The sequence below is a fragment of the Eptesicus fuscus genome, chromosome 7 (assembly GCF_027574615.1).
Source record: "Eptesicus fuscus isolate TK198812 chromosome 7, DD_ASM_mEF_20220401, whole genome shotgun sequence".
In the NCBI taxonomy this organism is placed as follows: Eukaryota; Metazoa; Chordata; class Mammalia; order Chiroptera; family Vespertilionidae; genus Eptesicus; species Eptesicus fuscus.
In genome coordinates, this window is record NC_072479.1 from 35,014,697 (window position 1) to 35,033,917 (window position 19,221).

Consider the following 19,221-nt stretch of genomic DNA (forward strand, 5'->3'; position numbering starts at 1 on the left):
AACATCCCCTCCCACTGCTTCCAGAGCCCCTGTCCAGGAATGCTTACTGCATAAGAATTGATAAACTGGGTCTGAATACAGAAAGATTTAAGAGAACACCCTGCCTCCTTAGGCAGGGAAATGTGACCTGCTGCATGTCTTACATTCACATAAGTCACTCCTGCTCTGGGCAGGTTCAAGTAAGGGGTAGAACTTTCAAGAGCAGGCAAGGCCCCTGGAAAAATCTGGAGGAAGACTGGCTAGTAATATTTACATGAGATTTTTTACAAATACAACATATTTGGGCTCTGGCTTAACTCCCTTGCCTCATGCCTCACCTCCCCTTTCCAGAGCACCAGAGAGTTAATTGTTTGTACAAGCCTTTCACCCACATGGTGGAGATGCAGAGAGGGCTCTTTCACAGCTCTTTCTGGGTGAACTTTCTATTCCCTCTAGCCCAAGGCCAAAATTCAGGGAGATGAGAAAACAGTTCCCTTTCATTGGCACTTACTATGACTTTAGAACCAGCCATTTGTTTCCTCAATGTCATAAAATAATGGATGTTCAATAAATAAAACAAATGTCTTATGTTTAGAAGCCAAGAGTATTCTTAACAGCTGTTTGGAAATTGCTAAAGCTTACATGAAAAATAACTATCACACTATCGCTGATGTTTCTTTTGGAATTTTCCAATTAGTGTCCCATACATATTCAACAAAACACTCATTTAACTAACTTGTTACCCTTTCAATGAAAAGCAGTGTTTACTCTAGGATTCCATTTTTTCCTGATTAGGTGCTATTTTCTATATGAAGAGTTATTTAATAGATACTTTTTCATACCTTCTAAAAATTGGTTGCACTATTTTGTAGATATATTTCTATGATATTAACACATCATAGCATGCTAGAAGTTATAATTATTTGGCCACACAACATTTTTTTTTCTTCAAATTAACATTTGGGATAACTTCCCAATGAAAGGTAATGATGCAAATTACTTGCAGCATTTTTGATATTTGTTCAAACCATTGGTATGTTCCATTTTTGCCTTTTTGATGTTGAGATCTGCAACTTGACCTTTGTTTGAAATTAATGGTCACACAGGAACTCTAAGTCAGATTCTAGCAGTTTCAATATTTGCTTGGCTGGAGAAATGTTTTCATCTGTTTGCACATGATCTATTTTCTAGTTCTCTGGAGGTCTTGTATATCTTTTGCAATTCATTCTGTGAGAAGGAAATTTCCAGAGCAAACTGCAAATCCATGGTGTCCTGCAGTAGTAATGCAGGATCACTCTCAGGTAGTTACCATACCAGATGGTCACCCCAAAACTTTCTTCTATTATTGTTCTATGATAATGGCATATGGAAATTTTATTTTCAAGTTGATATGATAACCTCTGTATCAATTATATTCTGTTTGATAGAATAATTAATTCATTTTACTTAAACCCTAATGGTGTTTCAGGTTTTATTAATTTCAAATTTGAGTGTGGCCCCAGTATATTACATCTTTTTCTCACGCTAGATAAGAAAACTCTTGACTGATGCTGAAAATAGCAAACAGCTAAAAGCTACACTATGGAAAACAAACAAACAAACAAACAAAAGGCTAATTATTGTCTTAAACTTGCCAGGTGACCACTTACAGTACTTACAGCATGTTCTCTGTAGTCGGCCCTGTGGTTTCTGCAGGTGAATTAAATTTCTAGTAGCAGACCTTAAAAAACACATATGTAGGCAAGGAAATATGATGTTTCAGGTCTTAGAAATAAATAGTCACTTAAATTTCAAATATAAGAAAAAGAAAAGAAAAGACATTTGAGAAACACCTTCACAAGTTTGGGGCTTCAGTGGTCGGCAAACTGCGGCTCGAGAGCCACATGCAGCTCGAGAGCCGCGGTTTGCCGCTCTGTTGACTAATGAGTTTGCCAACCACTGACCTAGACACTCGATTCCAATAATTACAGGCTGTTGTTGTTCCTTGTGATTAAGCCCCTATGCCAGTGGTCGGCAAACTCACTAGTCAACAGAGCGGCAAACCTCTGCTCAAGAGCCACATGTGAGCCGCAGTTTGCCGACCACTAGGTGATCAGATTAACAATTAGAATGTTTGGTGAACAGCAAACCTATAAGCAAAAGAGGTGGATAGCCCTGAGGGACCACATTTAATCAGATTAGTGTGCTTGTGGATATTTCTTTCTTACTCTACTATCTCCAATCTATTAAAACACTTTATATTTATATATGTTACTATTGTTGATGAGTTTGCAGTAAAGTTTTGATCTTGATCTGGAAGTCATTTTAAATCTAGAGAAGATAATAATTTCCAGTCAGGCAAAAAGACAATTTGAGTTGAGGCCATTATTTATCCAAATGTAGGGATTTGCCTTGGGATACAAGGTAAGAATCCATATATCATCTATCTATCTATCTATCTATCTATCTACCTATCTATCTATCATCTATCTATCTATCTATCTATCTATCTATCTATCTATCTACCTACCTACCTATTTACCTATCTATCATCTCATCTATAGATATACATACTTAGATACTAAGAATATAGATAGGGATAGATACGTCTATAAAGGGCTTTTCCAGACAAAGAGCAGACACATTTACTAGAGTCCATGATTTTCACTCAGTGGTTGACATTAAGGAAAAAAGTTTGAAAAGTTAGATTAAGGTAATCTTTATCAAAGTTTGAGATCAAAGAAGGATAACAGAGTCACTGAAATAGTTACAATGAATGATTGTAACCCAGTACTACCTGTGAAGGGAAGATGGTCTGGGTCTCTGAATCAAGGAGGTTTGAAAAGTTCCAAGTCAAAGCCCCAGGTTGGTGTTTGCACCTGGGAAGAAGGTCTATGTGTGAGCTGGTTGCCAAGTGAGGCTAGGGCTGTGCTGTCTGATTTGGTAAGCAGCCACTGTCAACCTGTGGCTACTCAGCACTTGATGGCTGCAATAATTTAGAAAATCAAGTTTTCATTTTAAAGGTAATTATGTAAAATTTAAATTTAAAACTAGTATTAAATTTATGTTAATTATGTTGAGGACAACTTGGTGAACCTGTTTTGTAACTCTAAGTTTTTGAATTCTGAATAATCAAGTTGTTCTGGTGAAAATTTAATATCTGAACTGAGAGGTGTTGCAAGTATAAAATACATGCTAGATTTCAAAGACTTAGTACAAAAATATAAAATATCTTATAAAAGTATTTTAGCTTAATTACATATTGAAATTATAATATTTTAATATTATAATAATATTATAATATTATTGATATGTTGGCCTAATAAAGTAGACCATTATAATTAATTTCACCTGTTTCTTACTTTTATTCATATGGCTACTGAAAAATTAAACTTTTCATTAAACTATGTAGCTCTCATATCTCCAGTGGAAGTGCTGAGATAGCCTAGAGTTCAGAGCTTCACCACGCGGTGGGCCAGCTGCATTTCCCTTCCCGGGTCAACTACTGATATTGGAGCGTCTCCTCTAGCTTCTGTGTGGTGGCCAACTGGGAGGATTTATCTCAAACCACCATCAGCATGACTCTGCCTGTTCCTTGTGCTTGCTTTAACCTCAGAGGTTCAACTAATACAAGATATCTGGGCAACATTGCCCAATCTTTGTGCCAGCTGAAGAGCTGGCCTAGTCTCTCCTATACTGTAGTCTAGTAACCCAGGGAAGGGCTGGACTAGGAAATGGACCAGAAAAACCATTTGCTTATGAATTAGGCAACACACCCTCAAATAGATGCTGATTTAGGCAAATAAACCACCACAACAAAAGGGTCAATAGAGACTTTGACCCAGCTTCTACATGTTGCACACTGTCTTCTAAAACCAGCTCATACTCAGTTGCCACTATTCAGCACACCAAGTTAGGACCAAACTGGACTAAGAGGAGGACTACAGAAGATACTCATAAGCATTCACGTGTCCTTGGATGGGCTTTGACTAGACTTCTAGACTTCCTACTATTCCCCAGAAGAATGGTTACCTGGGAACTGAGAGACACACATTATTTGTATCACACATGTTTAGAATCACTCCAGTTACATCAGGTACATTTTATTATCTGTCACCATCCTTATTTCTATGGTAAGGATTCCTGTTTTAATCCCTGCCCCCACCTCTCTTCTAGGCTCTAGCTAGCACTACATTTCTAACTGCTGTTGTATTTTATTTGTTCCCCCCAAAACTTACACATTTAAATTACATTATATATAACTAAGGCATCTTCAAAGGAATTGAAAAGTAGAAAGAAAAAGAAAAGTTGGTAGAAACATCTAAAGGGGGAAACAACCCAATTGTGAGGAAGTACATTGTACTTGACCCAAGTCCTCAGGTTATCCACCTCCTTTCTCTGGTCACTAAATCACACTCTGTTTACTCATCTGGCTTCCCAGAGAGCTCAACACCTGTAACAGTGATTCCTCTCAAGTTTAATGCTTTTGTTTAGCATAAGCTAAAGTTCAATTGCTGTGTCTATGGTCAGAATTATTTTTATTCAATATTTATTTATTGATTTTCCCTAGAAAGCAAATAACTCAGATTTTTTTTTTTTACTTAGGCTGAGGGAAAGTCTTGTCTAAGGTAATGCCATTTGAGAATGTGTAAGAGTCTCGGGGAAAAAAGAAGTAAATTACTATAAAAGAAATATTTGCTTCAAACCTGATCTGGGACAAACATTGCTGGATATAACTAGTAATCTTCTATTTTTGAATAAATTAAAACTCTGAAAAAATGTTTAACAATTTTCAGTAACTGGTTAATTATTTATGGGATTACTCTTTGTCTTGGAAAACCAATCACTTACCCAAGAGGCTGGGGATCTTTAAACACACACACACACACACACACACTTTTTTTGTGTGTAATCTAAATTTTCTATAAATGTGTTTAATAGAAAAGAAATCTTTACATTGATCTACATAGCAAGGTTATAATTACGCTTGGACACATGCTCATAGCTAAGTTGTCTGGAAAACTATTGTTACTGTTTCAGCAATTCCTTCAGTTAGCGTAGGTCCTACAGTTAGCATCATGTCATAGAGAGAAGAATTAAATGGGGGCAGTAGACATGGTAAACAAGGATGCCAAGGGATATAAGCAAGGTTCATATTGAGCAAGGAATTTTTGACCTTCAATATTTGAAACTTATTCATAAAAACAAAATAGAAAAAAGATGAGGGAGGTGATCACATTTACACTTTTTAAAACTCAATCTTTCCATAGCAGTGCTATCCAATAGTAAGAGAAATAACGAGTCACAAATATGAGCAACATATTTAGTTGTAAATATTCTAGTAGCCACATTAAAAAAGTGAAAAGAAACAGGTCATTTAATTTTAATACTATAGTTAATATAACCCACTATACTGAAAATATTTTCATTTTAATATGTAATCAATATAAAAATTATTTATTCTGTTGTTCATCAACTTCAACTCTACCATGTGAATCCAGAAATTAAGGTGATTAAAGAAAAGGTTTATTTATATATTTCTTGCAATTTTATGGAAAACAACTTGAAAAGTTTTATTTTCCTCTAATAAGATTCTGATTCAGAATGTGCTATGTTTAATTTCTATTAATACATTTTCTTACTTAGGAACTCCTGGGTAACTAAGAGATAATGTATACTTCCTGCGGAGAAGAGATTTCCTAATGATTACTTATCCAAATCATTTTCACTGAACAAAAAATACTTAATTCAATAACATAATATTTTACCTATTAGTTGATAATCCCCCCAAAAAGCAAAACACAATTGAACTTTCTTTTTAAACGTCCTGAGCAAAGCATAGAATTAGACATTATTTAAGGTTGCCTATTTCTTATAAAATTTGTTTATGTGTAAGTCCAAAAGAATGAAATAAAAGTATTTAAATTTCTCCAAATGCCAACACAATTCTCTGCGATTGTAGATTCAACCAGTGTCTGAAAATATATCCTGTAGCTACTCTTCAGTGGACTTCTCATTGGTCACCCTTATAATAGAGACTTAGATACCCAAGAAGAAGTGATGGACGGAGATGCAATAGCACTAACTATGTTCCCTGTGTCTCAATGCTTCTGATGTCTAAGAAAGCTGCCTGACACCTATTAGGTTTATAATAAATTTTTGTTGAAAATAATCATAGCCAATACTTATAGAGCACTTAAGATGTAACACTTGTCTGAGTGCTTTACATATTTTAAAACATTCCATCCTAAATACAATCTTATGAGTAGATACTATAAATATCCCATTTCACAGATGAGAAAATTGGATGAAAGATATACTTTTAATAAGATTCTAATATTATCTTGAATATGCAGTTGACCCTTGAACAGCATGGGTTTGCTCAGTGCAGTTCCATTTATGTGTAGATTTTTTTCAATAAAAATACAGTCCACCCTACATATCCCCAGGTTTCCCATGAGCAGACTCAACAAACAATATTTTCTAACCTTGGGTGAGCATCTGAGGATGTGGAGGGCCGACTGTATGCACTGTTCTATGCAATTTTATATAAAGGACTTGGGCAACAGCAGATTTCAGTACGGGGGTCCTGGAACCAATCCCCCACAGACACAAAGGAGGACTTAAGAACTTATATGCATATACGCATAGCCCATGAACACAGACATTAGTGTAGTGAAGGCCTGGGGTGGAGCAGGAGCCAGGTGGAGTGGGGAAAGGGGGAATAATTAGAAACATCTGTAATTCTCTCAACAATAAAAATAAATTTTAAAAAATTATATGCAGAATTACCACTGTGTGGGGTCAGTACCCATAACCTCCTAGATGTTTAAGGTCAACTGTATTTACAAACTGAATCCTGATAAAGGCTATGAGGTCCTTTCTATGAGGTATGCAAAATAAATTCACACACATCCCTCTTGATGGCATATTACTAGTGCACATGACATTCAAAGCTTGACATTTCTTGGTGCATAATTATTCAAATTTTCTCCGTATACAGACACCACACCTTGTTTTCAATAAATAATTCCACTTTAATGGTAAAGTAATAATTTAGACAGATACAGGGTGCACATTTGCAAAAAAATATATGCAAGCTGGTTTACAAGCTAAAGGAACAATAAACCAATAGAAAATACATCATCCAGTTAAGTCCATTGACACTAAGTACTTATTGTTGGGGCTTTACAAAGACTACAAAACTTTTCAGATGATTTATTTCACTGTTTCTGCCTATTTACATGATATGTTACATCAAAAATGTACAAAATATAAAATGTATACAGACAAATGCTTCACAAACTAGTTTAAGTTGTAAACTAGGTGGACCTACTGGGATGTATTGCAGGAATTTGTTTATGATCATGTTTGGACTGTGTTTCTCAAAATGGCAGGGAGAGATTAGCAATTTTCTCAGGTCACGTATGATACGAGGATAACTAGTCACTCATCCAGCTACATATATCGATGTTTCACAATGGATTTGATCCACGTTTGGGGCTTCAACATCAGGGTGACAACTCTCTGTGCATAATGCAGCTCCGATTTCCCTTAGGGCAATAGCACCGTGTGGAACCTACAGACTCAGTGACACTCTGAAAACTGCACAGACGGCTACTGTTGTTACTGTTCTAGAGCAACTGACCCACGGTGGTCGCAGAGAGTAGCACCAATTACACGTCCTGAAAGAAACACAGTTTCACACGCACAGAACAAGACTACACCATGGCCGAGCCCTTGGGTCTGATAGACTTAACACCTGTGCGCAGTGGTAACTTCTGCGATGACTCCAGTCCGCTTTCACGCACTCTCTTGAAAGCCTGCCATGACAGATGCACTGTGGGGCATGTTCACTTTTCCAAAAATGCACTGGCTTCATGTACAGTTTCGAAGCATGCTCACTCTAGCACTGACAGCTCCTGCATAGTCAGAACAACTGTAAATACAGGACAAACACACCAGGTAATAACAGCTTTGAGGGTTTGCATTCTGTTATTTGTTTGCAACGTACAGGAAATCTCAGGAAGTGAAACACCTCTTAACACCAACAGGATAAAATACAATTTTGTGTGTGTTCGTTTTGATTTGTGCAAGTTTTAAAAATTATTATTTACAATACCTACCCAGTAGACTGTGCAAATCTAACCTTTTACAGTATCCACGCCACCTCTTCCACAGTGGTGTCACTGCTCAGTGTTCTAGAATGCCGAATTTCTCATGTACACCAATAGCAATCGAAACAACATGCTGAGAAAACTAATCATAATAAAAAAATAAAGAACAGGGGGGAAGCCAAAGAGTTGTGCTCATGCTGTATCTAGTGCTTCCAGCTCTGCTGGGAAGGAATTCAAAATCTCCCGCCTCCGGAAACTCTCTCACCTGGAACCGGATGGAATTTAGCCACATGTCTTAGCTTTTAAGTGATGGTTGGAGAGGGTCTCTGGGTTACATGGATACTTGAGGATAGGCAAAGCAATCTAGTCACAAGGAAAAAATACTGATCTTTCTCCTATCCATTTCTTTAAAAAAACAAAAAGATCTCTAGAGATGAGGCTACTGTGTTAACTGCTGTTGCTTGGTTGCAAATGAAAGACAGTGGGAATTACCAATGGTTTAGGATTTAAACTGTTAACCTGTTGTAGAAATCTGTTTTAAGGCAGCGAGACAGCACCATAGGAAATGTTCCTTCTTTCACTGAAAAGGCTCAAACAAATAAAGCCCTAAGCAAGCCTTTTGTCAGTGTTGACTAATAATTGGTATAAAACTCTTGTGAAGGGGGTGGGCAGGTGGCTTGAAAAGACCCCAGTGGTAAAAACAACCTTAGAAAACCTGTGACTCAGATCCTGACAGTTGGTGGAGCACGTCACGAGGACATGAGCTCAGGAATTGGTTGGCACCTCTCCAGCTTGGCCACGGTAGTGCTTTTCTGGTGGTTGCACAATTCCGTTTGTGCTTGCAGAGGACTGGCCTCTCGGCCTGGTTTTGGAATGGGGCGAGCGCGCAACACACACACACACACACACACACACACACACTACTGGAGCCCTGTGACCAGCACCATGTGGCATGAAGGAGGTTGGATGGGTCAGAAGAATGAACCCTGCTTGGGGAGGACAGCTCGCCAGAGGCAACGAAATGAAGGGACAAAAAAAAGGTCTGTATTTGTAAACGTTTAAAGAGGAAAAACACAAAGTCCAGTTTGGCTATCCCGTGTGCAATCTATTCAGTTGCCCTATCATTAGGGTCCCTTCCAGTTGAGTAAGGGAGTCTTACATCACTCCACAGATATAAAAAGGCCTAGAAATAAAAGAAGGTTAAGCTTCCATTTCAATTTAGCTTCTTGGCGGTTCAGACTTAGTTCTGCTGCCTCCTTGGAGAGACCACGACTCTGGGGCAGGACCCTTGGTAGGTGCTTTCATACTGGCAGTGGTTTAGTGAAAATACCTTACTTTTAAAACATCTTTAAAAAGCATAGTCTTTCCCCCCAACTTTTTTCACTCTCTAGAGGGTAGATTCAAGAGACGAATCCAAATGGTCTTCGTGGTGGCTGGTGCTATCGCTGTCGCAGCTTTGTGTACTGGAGTAATTGGCTGCTTCTTGGAGTTTCATTAGCATATTCATCTGAAGAAAAGAAAGAAAGACATGGGACGCAGGCAATGATGCATCGATGAAACCAGCCCCATAAAATAGGAGGCCCCGAGCCATACAGAGGAACCGTCTCATCCCACCCAAGTGAAACGGGAAAACGGTTTTAGATTTACTCCTTGCCCCTGGCTCCTACACTATTTCTCCCAAATATGACTACAACACCAAACCATAAGGACAAAATAAAGCCTCGAGATCACTCTTTTATTTGGGGTTCTGAATGAATCCTGCTCCAGCAGGGAGGCTGGGAAGGAAACTGTATCACAGCTGGACATCTGGGCTCATGGCTGGAGAGTGTGCCAAGCTTCCCAGCTTTTTGGCTGGGAGAAGCAGAAAGCACTGAATGGCAACTGAAAGTCGTGAGTGCCCCTACACACACAGGCGCACAGGCAGGCAGGCTCACACACGCAGTCCCGAGAGAAGGAGGGGGTGGCGTGGAGTGGAGCCAGCTGCTGCGCACAGCACACCATCTGCTGTTTAGGACTGGCCTCCCGAGGAGGTGACTGAAGGAAGCAGACCATGAGTGTTTGAAGAGGGAGAAGGAAATAATCACTGTCAAGTTTCTGTTGTTGAATTTCTGGCTAAAATATGATTGATATATCACTGACAACAAAAACCACCTTCTGGAACAGTAGCGGCTGTCTCGAGTTTCCCGGCCATATAGGACAATGGCGATATTTGTTCCAGTAAAAGGGACACAAGCATGAAGGCACCCGGGGAGAAAGTCAGGTAGCATTTTCATGCATTACAAAATGAAAGGCAGCCACCTTGCTTGGCTTTCGATGGATCTTCAAATCCTTTGTTAGAGAGGGAAGTAAGAAGAAAGATTGTTTACAAGCGAATTGTAGAGAAGCAGTTCAACGAAGCAAAGAAAAATTGGCACATGTCTTCAGGAGATAGTGGACTTGTTTTCTTATCAAGGGTTTCTATAAATTATAATAATCTTTATATTATTTAATGCATACTAATTTTATTAACTTATAAAATCATCAAAGTTGTTATTTTTTTTTTAACATAGAGAAATAGGCAATCTGATCCCATAGAGAGGAGAAAGCTAAAAAGGAATTCTGTAGTCTTATGTTAGGCTATGATTGCTGTGTGCTCCATGTAAAATGTGTGTTCAGCAACAATGCCTTTCTGACCAAAAGGCAACAGTTATAGCATATTTGACGTTATTTTAATATTCTTCAGGAAAATAGTTTTCAATATAATTTTTGGTCTAACTCTGAACTTATTAAATAAGCTACATAAAAATATGAAATCAAAGTAGTTGGTGATAACCTCTTGAACTCAGGAAGCCAAAAAGCCAAAATGTCTTCATCAACACAGTTTTTCTCTTTCCCTCTCTCTCCGTCTCTTTCTCTGTCTCACACACATTCCCTGACCTTCCTGCACATCATATCCCCTCCCTCCTTTCCTTGGTCCATTCCTCCCCTGTTAGTAGATGGCTCGCTATGTGTTCAAGCACCCGGGGAAGATGATTTGTACAACAGATCTCTGTTTTTGAGCACCCTCCTAATTTACTAAGAATAGAAATGGTTAATGAGGTCTGTTTGAAGGGTTATAATGCTGTCTTAGTTACAAATGTATGAAATCACTCCAATGCTTTAATTCCTCCTGCCCGCTTTGTTCTAATACCACTGATCCTATATAATAAAAGCCTAATATACAAATTGTTTGACCTGGTGTTCGACCTGGAGTTTGACCACTTGCTATGATGTGCGCTGACCACCAGGGGTGGCATGAAACATGGTGGGCGTCGGCAATGCGAAACTGGAAGCGGGCGGCAGTGGAGGTGCTGCCGGCCCCAATGGGACCCGATGAGAGCGAGACCACGGTGGGATGGTGGAGCAGGTGAGTGGGTGGCGCCAGGCCATCGTGGGGTGCCAGACCAGGCTGCGGGGCTGGGAAGCTGGGGCACGAGCTGGGGCTGTGAGCCTGGGAGTTCAAGCTGGGCTCCGATCCCCAGGGCCCCCCTGAGGGACCCCACCCATGCACGAATTCATGCACCGGGCCTCTAGTTTGTATATAGTTTCCTAAACTCATTGTTTTTATTATACCGTTCCACAAGGTTTCACCTGCTGTATCCTTAATTTTGAATGTCCTCTGTCCAACCACATGATGAACTTCTATTCATCCCTGCAGACCTAGCTCAAGCATCTCCTCTTTGAAGCTTTCTCCTAGTAAAAACTTCCTCAATGAACTTACAACTTCATATAGCATGTACTTCTATCACTATTTTACTGTAATTTAGATAGATGGACTGTGAGCTTCCTGAGATAAAAAATGATAGCTTATTGATCCTCTGATCACCAAGGCTTAGCCTTGAGTACATACTTATCACATATTAACAATTGTAGAATGAATAAGCTTGTTGATAATTAATACACATTATATTTTAAAAATACAGTGAGCTATGCCAAAAAACTGCATCTTTCTTTGGATTTAAAAAAATACTTCTGACATTAAATAGTAGATTTCCCTCTAAAATTTGATTTAAATTGGACTGCAAATATATTTTTACCTTATATTAATAATTATAGAAATATAGAGAAATAAAAATATTTACTTTCCTACAAGAATGTACCTGATTCAAATAATTATTTTTAGATGATAAGTTCTTTGCCTTTTAACATGTCAAATGTCATAACCCCTTGTTTCTTCAGATACTTAGCAGATTAGGAATCAAGGTATTTTTTACCCCAATTTTCACTCAGAATGGGAGACCCTGGATCTCTTTTCCATAGAGAAGACAAGAGCATTGAGAGCCAGAGAAAAGAGTATCTAATGGAGTTAGTTGACCAAGACTGTGGAAATTGGGGAAGTCGAGGGTATCCCCTAAGGGTCCCATACTCTACAGAGTAACTCTGAAAATAAACTTTAAAAACACTTCTCCTTATCTTAAATAGACACAGTATATCAAAATGTAAGGGTTGAATGAAATTTAGAAAAATTCATGTCAAATAACCCATATTTGTACCCTAGGGCTTATATTTACTCTATTAAATTTTAACCATTCTGTCAGCAATTATTTAGTGTATGCTCAATTATGCTAGATTCAAACCAATTCCACCATTGTATACCTATGTATAAGCTAAAGTGTCAGGTCCCTTTTATATAAATGCGAGTCCAGGTCCTTATGTAGTATATAATTTAGGTCAAAAGTCCTAAATAGGAGATCCCTGAACTCCAATAAAGTCTAGTATATACTTCTGTGACATTATGGAATTCTTTGAAATTATATGCAAAATTTTGTGTGTGTATGCATCTTATTGGGAAAATGATCTTGAAAATTTACCAGATTGTTCATATGTAACACCCAAAACATTAATAATGATCAACTGAAATGATGATGATACATATGTATTGGGGTTGTTATTGTAAGTGTTCTCCATAAATATCAAGTCATTTTATATCTTCAGGTATATACTTATAGGTTATGATTTTAACAATTCCCTTTTTATTTGTTTTAAGTAATGTAATGATCTTTATTTCATTATGTTTTCTTTCTGTACTGGTATGCAAGTCCAATAATCTCTTTAGTCATAGAATAGTAAGCCAACAAACACATTAGATTTAATATCAATCTATTGAAAATCATCTAGAATAAAAAATAAATACATAAAAATAAAGTCTTTTTCTAATAATACCATGTACTTAATATCTTCAGAGTATTCATCCTTAGGAGTTTTACCAACTTTTGTTAAGCCATCCACAAATGTAAATTGAATAACACAGTGAGAATAACATTCCTTTGATTTCTAAGTTAGTTTATTCTTTACTGAAGGCAACAGAAAACTAATTTTAAATTTAGTCAGACTAGATGATATATGTAAAACTAGAGGCCCGGTGCATGAATTTGTGCATGGGTGGGATCCAGTCAGCCCTCCCCGATGGGGGCCCATCAGGACTGGACAATGGGAGGGGACATGGGCAGTTGGCTGGCCTGCCCCACCCCTGATTGGAACTGGGGGCCAATTGGGGGCTGGGCCAGCCGGAGGGGGGGGGGGGCTGTGGGAGGTTGGGGGGTGATTGGGGTCCCAATCGGGCCAGTGGGCAGTTGCAGTGCATATCATAGCAACCGGTCATTCTAGTCGTTTTGGTCATTCTGGCCGCTTGGCTTTTATATATATACTAGAGGCCCGATGCATGAAATTCATGCAGGGGGGGGGTGGGGAGGGGGACGTCCCTCAACCTGGCCTGCACCCTCTCTAATCTGGAACCCCTTGGGGGATGTCCGACTGCCACTTTAGGCCCAATCCCACAACTGCTTCTGCCTGCCAGACTGATTGATGTCTAACTGCTACCCTGCTGGCCTGATTGCCCCTAACTGCACTCCCCTGCTGGCCTGATTGCCCCCAACTGCTCTCCCTGCCGGTCTGATCTCACTCCCAACTGCCCTCCCCTGTTGGCCTGATTGCCCCTAACTGTCTCTGCCTCAGCCCTCACCACCATGGCTTTGTCTGGAAGGAAGTTAGACATCCGGAAGATGGCCAGTCGACCTGGTCTAATTAGCATATTATCCTTTTATTAGTATAGATAGATTATATAGGAATAGGATCGCTTAAATGTGGGGGGGGGGAAGCATTTTTCAGCAGGAGGAGATGCTCTTGGCAGACAAAATACATTTAATTCCAAACCGGTCATTAAAAAATTGAACAGCTTTCTTACACCTTACACCAAACAGCTATTGCCCTTAAAACCCCTCCTCAGCCTCCACCTTAGTTTCTGCCTTTGCAGTTCACCCAAATTAGGTTGATTGGTCGGTTTCTATGCCAGTCAGCGTCAAAAGCTCCGCCTTCTAGGCAGCCATTGGCTCCTCGCAGTTCACCCAGATTTGGTTCTGATTGGTCAGTTTCTATGCCAGTCAGCGTCAAAAGGTCCACCTCCTAGGCAGCCATCTTGTGAGGGTGTTAGGGTTAATTTGCATATTACCTCTGTATTATATAGGATAAGATGGGGAAACTATGACTAACATTTGCCTTTAAACTATTAATACTATACTAAATATATTTTATGGTAATTGAGTACGAGTGTTAGAGACATAAAATAGAAAGCTGTAACACCCCTAGTACAAAAAGTTACTGTTTCCCCAGAAACAACATTCTAGTCACACGATTGTTCCAGAAACCCTTCCTCCCAAAGAACAGTGTTCCACAGAGGTTGGTTTAAGGACAACCTGCATTAGAATTACTTGAAGGGCATGTTGCAAATGCAGATTTCTGGGTCTTACCCTAGATCTGGGGAATTAGAATAGTGAGGGTTAATGTCTAGGAATACACATTTTATCCTATTAAAGTTTCTGGACAGAGGCCTTAAACTACTATTTCCAAAACAGTTTTATGGAGGTATAATTAACATAATAAATGCACATACTTAAAGTATACAGTTTGATAAGTATATATATAAAAACCTCTGAAAGCATGATCACCAAGATAATGAACACATCACCCCATAAAGTTTCCTCGTGCTTTTTAAAAATATATATATTTTTATTGATTCAGAGAGAAAAGGAGAGGAAGAGAGAGACAGAAATATCAAAGATGAGAAAGAATCATTGATCGGCTGCCTCCTGCATACCCCCTACTGGGGAGTGAGCCTGCAACCCAGACATGTGCCCTGACCAGGAATCGAACTATGACCTCCTGGTTCATAGGTTGATGCTCTGAGCAACACTGGCCAAACTCGTGCTTCTTTTTTATTACCTTTCTCCTGCCCCTTCCTTACCTCCCACTGCTTTTCAGGTGATCACTGATTTTTCTGTCACTATAGATTAGTTTGAATTTTCTAGGATTCCATAAAGAGAATCATATAACATGTGCTGATATCATCATCCTGCTAACCCCATAGCCCTGCTAACCCCATCGCCCCACTAACCCCATAGCCCCACTAATCTCATCGCCCTGCTAAATCTCATCATCCTGCTAATCTCATCATGATTGCTAAAGCTCAAAACAATTGCAGGCCTTTGGTGTCCAAGGCTGTCACCAAGAGTCGGGGGCAGAATGGGACAGGGTAACTGAAACACCACACAGCTCGCCATTCACACTGAAATGCAGCCATTTCTCTTAAATAAATGCTGTCTGGAATGCTGTCTGCCTTTGTTTAATTCCCAGTGTTCTGAAAATACAGTTTCTTTTTCCGTGCTTTCATGTGGAGTTTTTGGAAAGGTGTATATATATATATTTTGCACTATTTTCACAAATGTCACTTGCTGTAGTCCTTTTAATAATTAAAAGTCGTCTTTGAGTGGGCTTCACCCTGTCACTTTTTTTTTTCAATATACTCTCATTACAGAAGGGATATTTTGTAGAATAATCCACAAGTGTCATCCATTGAATTTTAATATTTCCTCTAGGTAATGTTGCTAGGGTTAAAAAATGCGGGTTTCATATGGAAAATCTATTTCCTATCTGGTATACTGGCAATGTTGTTCTGCACTTGATAAGGAAAATTATCTATACTAATAAAAGGGTAATATGCTAATTAGACCAGACGTATTCCAGACGATCCTCTGGACATCCTTCCGGACAAAGCCGTGACTGCAAGAGCTAAGGCGAGCCGCCAAGGCTGGGAGGGCCCACTGCAGAGCCCCGGCCAGGTTGGCAGTGCCTCCCTCTGCCCAGCATTGATTACAAAGCCCTGGCAGGGTAGGCAGGGCCTCTCTCTGCTCTGCCATTGATCCCAGAGCCCCAGAAGGGTAGGCAGGGCCTCCCTGTTGGTGGGATAAATGAGGGAGCAGACTGAGGCCCTTCCACCCATCCTGGGCTCCGCCATTCATCCCTGCCCACGGGGAGGCCCTTCCCATCAGGCCTGGTTTCCGCCATTAATCCCCTTCTGGGGCTCTGGGATCAATGGCAGAGCAGAGAGAGGCCTTGCCCACCCAGCCGGGGCTGTGGATGGGCCCCATTACCGCCCACAGGGAGGCCCTGTCCGCCCTGCCCACCCTGCCAGGGCTTTGTGATCAATGCTGTGCAGAGGGAGGCCCTACCAACCTGGCTGGGGCTCTACTATGGGCCCTCCCAGCCTTGGTGGCTTGCCTCGGCTCTTGCAGCCACGGCTTTGTCCGGAAGGATGTCCAGAGGATCGTCCGGAATATGTCTGGTCTAATTAGCATATTGCCCTTTTATTAGTATAGATACTCTTCAGTTCTCCAAGTGTACATTATATTATTTCCTTTCTGTTTCTTCATTTAAGAACAAAATTCATTTTTCTCTTAAATACCAAGTGAATTTAATCATGCAATCTAAAAATTTTATTATCTTTTTGTAGAGTTTTACGCATAACAAGAGACAATTATGGTCATAAAGTTCATCCTGCTTTCAGTTTCTTGATCATTTTTAAGCATACACATTTGGTCTTTTGTTTGAAGAAATTCAGCCAATGAAAGTGGGCCAAAGGAAAAATAGTTAAAACTGAGTATAAATTTCAGAACAATTCCAAATATTAGCCAAGATAATTATTGTCTTTGATGTAAATGACTAAATAATAATGACCACACACTGTAATCAAGATTTTATAGGAAGAATCATACATCAGCTTCTTACCAGGGGATCCCCCTCTGTGTCAGTCTGTGGAATGTGCTTTGACGTTGTGGCTTCCTTAGTGGAGATGCAACCCTCATACCCAACATCTTCTGGTCGCAACTGAAGTAATGCTGGGCCCTCCTGAGGCAGAGATGCTGAGTTCCATGGGTAGGTATCAAGTACCCACTTTGAGGGATCTTCCCAAGGTGCCCGTTTCCCATACATCTAAAAGGAGATCACATACTTAGCACATATGAAATGAATCTCAGAGGGAAGGTGGGGGTGGGTGGGGAGAGATTAACCAAAGAACTTTTATGCATACATGCATAACCCATGGAACAGACAATAGTGTGGTAAAAGGCCTGGTGGGAGATAGGTACAAGGTGGAGGGAGGCAATAGGGAAAAAAAGGGGACATCTGTAATACATTCAACCATAAAGATAAATTTTAAAAACAGCAATGAAAAATAATAAATAAAATGCATTTCTACTTAGTAAAAAAGGTGACTACTAATTGAGTGATTGCTTTGCACACCGAGTTTTTATGGGCCTTTCAAGAGAATTACTGTGCACATACAATTTGTCATACTTTAAACATATAGCTGTCTACATAGCTCACTTTAAATTTGAAGGCTAGACAAAATTAAGCTAAATATAGGGGAGCAATGATCAGTATTTGGGGGAGAGGGTGAGGGAGGTTTATTTTAACATGTTGAAAGGACTACCCACATTTATCTTTTTAAAATATATGTTTTTATTGATTTCAGAGAGAAGGGAGAGGGAGAGGGAGAGAGAGAGATAGAAACATTGATGAGAGAGAAACATCAAGAAGCTGCTTCCTACATGCCCCCTACTGGGGATTGAGCCTGCAAACCAGACTGGGAATGGAATTGGTGACCTCTTGGTTCATGGGTCAATGCTCAACCACTGAGCCACACCAGCCAGGCATACCACATTTATCTTTATTAATAATTTTACAAACCAAAAAAAAAATCCCTCAAAGTTGAGAAAGAAAAGTTCCAGTTATGGAGAATTGAAAAAAGCTATGCTAGACACTAAGCAGAGCTCTCTATTAAAGTGTACTTTATAGAGCTCTCTACTAAAGTATACTACTTTGGAAAGATGATTAATAAAAGAAAAAAATACTTCTTTTTCCCTGTTTAACTCAAAGTTACTGAGAGAATAAGAATACTTTCTCTCTGCCTTAGCTGCTTTGGCTCAATGGATAGAGCGTTGCCCTCTGGACTGAAGGGTCCCAGGTTTGATTCTGAACAAGTGCACATGCCCAGGTTGTGGGTTTGATCCCCAATAGGAGGTGTGCAGGAGGCAGCCGATTGATAATTCTCTCTCATCATTGATGTTTCTATCTCTCTCTCTCTCCCTCTCCCTTCCTCTCTGAAATCAATAAAAATATTTAAAAAAGAATACTTTCTCTAATAACCATTTTCCTCAGATTAACTTCATCTAATAATCTCATTATTTCCTGTAAAAACTCTTTTTAGATGTTCACTTATGAGGTCACTAGTAAAAAAGGAAAACAAAATGGAAAACAAAAGCATCAGCTTTGTGAGGACATATATGGAGGGAAAAGTAAATAATAAAACGGTGATAAAACCTGGCTAAAGTACTGGCAGTGGAGTAGAAGAGAGAAGATGAATTGGAGATGTTAAAAACCCTATTGGGCAGGGCACACCGAAGAGACTGTAAAATATATATCAGGCCACATGGGGAGAGAAAGAAAAGTTGCAGTTAAGAGGGCAGTAATGTGGGTACACCAGTTCTCTAATTTCCTTCCAATCCCCTCCTGATGCGCTTTCTTGAGGCCAGGTGCATATTTAGTCCCACCTGGCATAATATGAGGTGTTCTTTGTGGCTTGTTGTGGTTCAATGAGACAAAAACAATATGGTAAACAATGAAACCTTGAAATTGTCTTTTGGGTTTCCCCTGGACAAGATGTGTGCAGTGTGGCAGCCTTGCCTTAAAAAAAAAAAAAAAGCCAAGGTCCTGGTATCTGTATATTTCCTTAGGATGTGATGGTGGAGGTAGCAATCATTAGATTTTTAAAAAATAGTTCTCTTGTTTTAGAGCA

At 39.5% G+C, this 19,221-nt stretch overlaps 1 protein-coding gene across 2 annotated transcripts in view; it reads right to left on the reverse strand.

Annotated features, from left to right (window-relative positions):
* Positions 1–9,059: 9,059 nt before the first annotated feature.
* Positions 9,060–19,221, reverse strand: part of NAV3 (neuron navigator 3) — a 359,287-nt gene continuing 349,125 nt past the window's right edge. For both annotated transcript variants that reach the window (XM_054718827.1, XM_054718826.1), the window contains 2 exons: positions 17,154–17,357; positions 9,060–9,582 (listed from right to left, as the gene is read on the reverse strand). In XM_054718827.1, the coding sequence (XP_054574802.1) occupies positions 9,463–9,582; positions 17,154–17,357 (324 nt within the window). In that variant the 3' untranslated portion in view covers positions 9,060–9,462. The remainder of the gene's footprint in view (positions 9,583–17,153; positions 17,358–19,221) is intronic.